This window comes from Lactuca saligna, chromosome 5 (assembly GCF_052625555.1).
Source record: "Lactuca saligna cultivar CGN05327 chromosome 5, ASM5262555v1, whole genome shotgun sequence".
Classification (NCBI taxonomy): domain Eukaryota; kingdom Viridiplantae; phylum Streptophyta; class Magnoliopsida; order Asterales; family Asteraceae; genus Lactuca; species Lactuca saligna.
The window spans coordinates 170140035-170146247 of record NC_136421.1 but is presented as its reverse complement, the minus strand read 5'-3'; the positions used below and the strand labels follow the sequence as shown (position 1 = coordinate 170146247).

Sequence of the window (6213 nt, the reverse complement as noted above, 5' to 3'; positions counted from 1 at the left end):
TTTAAACTATTCAGATCTATGTTTTGAAAATTGAAATCAATTTGGATTCACTTGATTGGATCGGATCAAACCGATCCATCCAAAAGAACACCCCTAAATTTCCCTGCAAATTTAGCACATTACCTGTTAAAATCACCAAAACGACGATTCATATGTAGTGTGTCAATTTTAGAGGCAAAGCCTTCGAATGTGATTATTTTCAAAAGACTTGAAAAAGCTTAACTCAACAATTGTACTTCTTTAATATGTCACTTTTGCAATTATATTCCAGATTAAATTATATTAAAAACATTTTTTAAACAAGTACTCGATAATTTCTAATACATAACTTACTCATTTATACAATATTTATCAAAACATCAACAGTAATATAACAATTAATAAATTAACTAGTAAACAAAATAGATACCAACTTAAAATAGTTCACTTTGACCAATCTTTTAAAGCCTTCAAAAGTTAATGACCCCATATAAAAGCCCAACACAGAGTAACTATGTACTTTGTAATGCATAACTTAATCAGTTTGTACAAAAGACATAAATACCCTCCTATCCTCCAATAATCTTCAAAAATAGCTTCTTTAAGCTCTCCCATCCTTTCACGACACCAACTACAATATGTTTTCTATTTTTGTACTTTCAATAGCGTAGCATCTTTTCTTTTTGTATACAACAACAAAACCCCAAAGTCTCATAAAAATTAGGTTTCCAAAAAAGTCCTCACCCAAAAAAAAAAATGATGATCTGAATCTGATAGATTACCCTAACAAATGACTCCTTCTGGAGGTGCTTCCTCAGGAATCTGCAAACAAAGAACACAACAAAATTAGCTTAATACCACCTAGACAGTACAGTGTAGCCAGAGCCGGGACAGACACAGACAGGATTCTCCTGGCTCTGGCTATACTGTGTTTCGCATGCATTGGACTATGACAGACACTAATGTCAATGAGACAAAAAAAAAGTTGCAATTTTTTTGTTTCATCCAAAAATAAGGAACAAGACTTGCTCTTGATTTTTTTTTTTTTTTTTGTAAAAAGACGTAAATGCCCTTGTCATCCTCATTATCGATTACCTCTCCTGGCCTCCATTCTTCTTTGAACCATATACTGTTATCTCCATTATCATTTGAAATTTGAATGTTTTTTTGTCTGCATAAACCAAAAGCATAATAAAACACAAAAAAGTTTATGATTAAAGAATTAATAAAAAGCCTCATTTCCATGAATTTCTCTATTGAGTCAAAAAGTAACATCAATACACAGCTTATAAAGATTAAGTTGAAAAGAAACAGCACAAGACGTTAAGTGTGGGAATTGTGAAGGGCACTTACGTAATTTGAAGAGTGGGAAGTGGTTCAGGAAGTAAATTAGGAGAAGGGTTTTGGCCAAAACCAAATGGCATAGTAGATGATTGCTGACGTGGCACATTAAGATTTGGTGAAGCTGTAGTAGTAGTAGAGGATAATGCATTGCCAAATGTAGGTGTGGTGGCAAATGACTGTGTAGAAGGTGGACCCACCACTGCACCTAAACATGACATGGCAATAAGTAATAAATCATAACAATAATAATAAATTAATAATAACATGGTTTAATAATAACAATAACAACAACAACAATAATAATTATAATAATAATAATACATGAGAAAAATCAAAATCACACCTGGATTTCCAAATGCAAAGGGGTTCTTTTGGGGTGTGTTTAATATCTGAGTAGGAGGTTGGAAATGACTAACTTGCCCAAAAATATTATTTGGAGCAGCTGGTCTAAAAAATTAAAAAAAAAAAAAAAAAAGAAATGAAATATAAAAATTAAAGGGTCAGGGGTTAGTTATAAATTATAATAGAAAACAACAAAGTGAAAAACGTGAATCTAAATTTTATAGAAAGGAAATCTTGCCTCATTTGGAAACCTGAATTGACAGTTGTACCCAATTGGCTGAAACTTGAAACCAAAGGAGGGGTATTATTTTGAATCGTTTGAGGGGTATTTCCGGAAAAGATGTTTTGGGTAGAAAGAGTTGAATTTTGTGGAGGTGTATAAGGATTACGAAGTAGGTTTTGGAATTCAGTCAACTTGGAATTCACTAAACTCCTCTCTTTCTCAACCTGTGAGATTTTTTAATTGCCAAAATTTATAAAAAGTCAAGAATCTTTCTAATTTCTTTCTAGTTTCTATTAGAAACTGTAATTTTTTTTATTAAGGCATTGTACCTCAAAATTCTATCAAATTATAGTAGTGTACTTTTAGATTATTTTCTTTTTAGGATATTATACGTTGCTATTTCTTGTATTTAGCCCCATTATAATTGACATTGAATCATAATTTGACGAAAATAACCCTATTGTAATTGATATTGTTGATAACTTACAACTGATTGAATGTTCATCCCACGTTTAGCATCATCATATGCAGCAGCTCGTAATTCTTCACAGCTAATATCACCAATAATATCACAAGGTCCACTGAAAAAATAAATAAATAAATAAAATAGGGTTTTCGAGTTTATATCATAAGAACTTTTAATGTATTTTAATATCCTAAGACATGATAACATCGAATAAAAGGAAAATTTTGTAACTTTATTGATAATAGTACATTTCAAATTTTGTAACATTTTGTGGACAGAAAAGAAGTTGATATTGAATAGTAAACGGTAGAAAGCAATAATAAAATGATTAACAACATGTTTCTCTTTTTTCCCATAAGTGTTATTTATAAAAAAGTTTGGACTTAATGGGTTATGGGAAAGACCTCTTTTCCATAACTTTTTCTATTAATCTGCTCTTTCTGCACCTAACTTAAACAAATACCAAAATTGCCCCTACTAAGTGAAGTTGAGGAACAAGAACAACATACTATTTGCAATGACCATAACATGTAAGCTTCCAAAGTGGTGTCTCATGCTCATAATCCTCACTAATTTGACGCTTGCAAGACTCAGAATCTGTGCACCTTCATACCAAAAAAAAAAAAATCACAATTCAGTCAATTTCCAGGACAAATGAGGGAATGAGTTCAAAGCTTAGAATCTTACACATGATTAGGTGCAGAAGCCTGATTATTTTGTTTTTGTGGGGCTGAAGAATTAGGGGCGTTTATTGGGGAAAATCGGCTCCACTTATTTTCACCAGGCTGATCCATATAACAGATTAAAAAAAGTCACCAACAAGAAGATAAAATGTAATATAAGATGAAACAGGAGTTAAACGCATAACGAACCTTGAATTGATTAGGTTTAGATCCAGTTTGGGAGTTGTTCTGAACACCAAATCCAAAAGGATTGGGCTTTTGAGGTTGGGGATCAGTACGCGGAGATTGGGTAGTGTTTTGAGTGCCAGTACCGAATCCAAAAGGATTTGGTTTTGCTTGCTGCTGTTGATTTTCATGGAGAAACCTGCACTCTGCACCATATTTACAGCTGCAAGAGATTGAGGAATTGTTTTAAGAACAGTTAGCAGAAACGGTAATTCAACAATGGACAATTCCAATTCGCGAATCAGTAAAAGCGATAAAAAAAAATCTGGTCGAATTTCATCAACAGCAAATCTTGCTTAGAGTTTCGATTTTTCGGCAGGTTTGAGAAGCATGAAATGCTAGAGAGTGCAAAATTGATAAACCCTAAAAAATAAATTGAAGAAGAGATGAAGAAGATGCGTACAATCCACGCTGGAAGTTCCGGCAAAGTGGTTTATGGGGAGGAGGCATCTCAATTCCCTTCAAACAGTATTGAAGTTCAGTCCCCCGACTACGATAGTTGTTGTAACTTGTCAAACTTGTCGTGGAGTATTTGAGGTATTTTCGACGACTCCCAAAAGTTGAATAACAAAACCAATGCAAAAAAATCAAAAAAAAAAAAAAAAAAAAACCTAAAACAAAACCAATGCAAAAACCCTATCAAACTTGTATTGTGTTGTATGTTAGCATCAAAAGTTGAATAACAAAAAGCATGGGATACGGTGCGTTTAGTTGCGGAAAAATTGGTCGTTTTCCGGAAAAAAATTCCAAGAAAAATAAGAATTTTGAAAACGCATTTAGTTCGTTTATTTTTCTAAATCTTTCACGGAAAATAAAATTTTTCTTTTTTATAAAATTACCACCGCCACCACCCCCACAAATGGACTCTACAGTGTTCCAGGTTGAAGTAGCAGCCGATGTGGCTGTTGCCGTAGCTCAAATCAATGGTAACAGCAACGGAGGCGGAAACGGAACTAACAGTTCCAACCAAAGCGAAAACCAAGGGCACCAACGAATATGCTCATACAATGAATTCATGAACTGCAAGCTCAAGACGTATCATGGCGACGACAGGATCGTTACTCTAACAAGATGGTTCGAGAAGACCGAATCCGTCTTTGCAATATGTGCATGCCCTGATGAGTTCAAAGTCAAGTATCTTGCATGTACATTCGCAGACTCAACTTTGTCGTGGTGGAATGGCCACGTTAAAACTTTGACTCTAGTCGTTGCCAACACTATGAGTTGGGACGATCTGAAGGAGCTGATGCTCGAGGAATACTGTCCAAGGAGCGAGATGCGGAAACTAGAGCAGGAAGTGTGGGAACATTGCATGAAGGGCTCCGATATTGCCACATACACTGCTTGATTTAATGAGCTGATAACTCTGTACCCTGGGATGGTCACCCCGTAGGCCAAGAAAGTGGAACGTTACATTTGGGGGCTATCCCCTCAGATTCAAGGAATGGTCATATCTGCCAACCCGGGCACCTTCGACATTACCAAGCATCTGGCACAAACTCTTGTCGACCAAGGAATTTGTCAAGGCATCATGACCCCCGCGCGTGAACAACCGAAGCAGGGTGACAACAAGAGGAAGTTTTGGGACAAAAAGAAGCGTCAACCTACCCAAGACCCCAGCTAAGAAGCAACAAATTGTGGCTGTCTATGCCATCACTGCCCCTACACCAGCCAAGCAATATGTTGGAACTCTTCCGAAATGCGACAAATGCAACTACCACCACCTCGGAGCATGTAGGGAAATGCAATGTACAAATTGTAACAAGAAGGGGCATACTGCTCGTTACTGCAAAGCCCCAGCACGACCAACCACCCAAGCCGCTAATGCTGGAGGTGAGTCGCACATGTTATGGTTGCAGTGAGGCCGAGCATTTTTAAGAAGGATTGGTCGAAGGCACATAATAGAAATAGTGAAGGCGTGGGAAGGGTTCTAACGATGGGGCATAAGGAGGCCATGAGGGATCCCACCGTGGTTACTGGTACGTTTCTCCTAAACAAGTCATACGCATGCATACTTTTCGATAGTGGTGCAAAGAAAAGCTTCGTGATCCACCAGTTTAAACACTTACTCAAGCAGAAACCCTAATCACTAAATGAAACATTCACCGTAGATATGGCCAATAGAAAAACAAAACGCACTAACAATATATTCGTAGGATGCACACTAACCCTAAACAACCATTCCTTCCACATCGACCTGATGTCGGTCACAATCAGTAGCTTTGATGTTATCATTGGCATGGATTGGTTAAGTCCTCACCATACCGAAATCCTGTGTTACGAAAATGTAGTTCGCCTTAACCTACCAAATAACGAAACCCTCGTCATTTATGGCGATAAACCCGACAAGAATCTACAAATTATCTCTTGCATCAAGGCTCAGAAGTATCTGTGCAAGGAATATCACGCCTTCATAGCCCATGTCATTGATAAGTGTAGCACCTGGTTCCTGGTACGTATTTTCATTCAAGTAATTATAACATTTTGGCCTGGGACTCGGCGAGTTGAGGTCCAACTCATCGAGTAGAATCGACTTTGTACACGAGAGTTTAGTGACCTACTTGACGAGTCGGCAAACCGACTCGACGAGTAGGCTTTGTTTGGACAAAACCCTAATCTAGGGGATTGCACCCTATTTAAGCATCTCACTCAGCCTCCCTTCATCCCTATTTCTCTTAGAACCCTCCATATTAAACCTAATCATTTGTGTAAAGATCTAAGGCCATTGTGGTGATTTTTGGTGATTTTGGAACATAAGAAGGAAGAGAAAAGCTTGAGGAATCAAGAGGAGGCCAGAGGAGTTCGAGTTTGTGCACCCTCTGCAGTTCTTTAGAGGTATAAAGCTGATACCTTGCTCTTTCATGTTTTAGATCCCTTTTTGTGGTGATTTAGAGCTTTTAGGAGCCATTCTGGGTGTCCAATCATGAGTGCAAGCATGGTTGGGGACTAAG

The 6213-nt window shown here is 37.1% G+C and overlaps 1 protein-coding gene across 1 annotated transcript; it reads right to left on the bottom strand.

The window, feature by feature from the left end:
• Window positions 1-470: 470 nt before the first annotated feature.
• LOC144998543 (Zinc finger C-x8-C-x5-C-x3-H type family protein) lies at window positions 471-3799 on the bottom strand. Its single transcript, XM_078958288.1, has 10 exons — window positions 3666-3799; window positions 3227-3425; window positions 3042-3139; window positions 2864-2959; window positions 2376-2469; window positions 1904-2112; window positions 1667-1770; window positions 1333-1528; window positions 1075-1150; window positions 471-801 (listed from the first exon to the last, which is right to left on the bottom strand). The coding sequence occupies exons 1-10, from the start codon at window positions 3710-3712 to the stop codon at window positions 763-765; spliced, it is 1158 nt and encodes a 385-aa protein (XP_078814414.1). The 5' UTR covers window positions 3713-3799; the 3' UTR covers window positions 471-762.
• Window positions 3800-6213: the final 2414 nt, after the last annotated feature.

Coding starts and splice junctions, on each gene's coding strand:
- LOC144998543 (XM_078958288.1), bottom strand. CDS start 3,712: ATGCCTCCTCCCCATAAACCACTTTGCCGGAACTTCCAGCGTGGATT. Junction 3,140..3,226: donor CTAAACCTAATCAATTCAAG/GTTCGTTATGCG, acceptor TATATGGATCAG/CCTGGTGAAAATAAGTGGAG. Junction 802..1,074: donor AAGAATGGAGGCCAGGAGAG/GTAATCGATAAT, acceptor CTTTGTTTGCAG/ATTCCTGAGGAAGCACCTCC.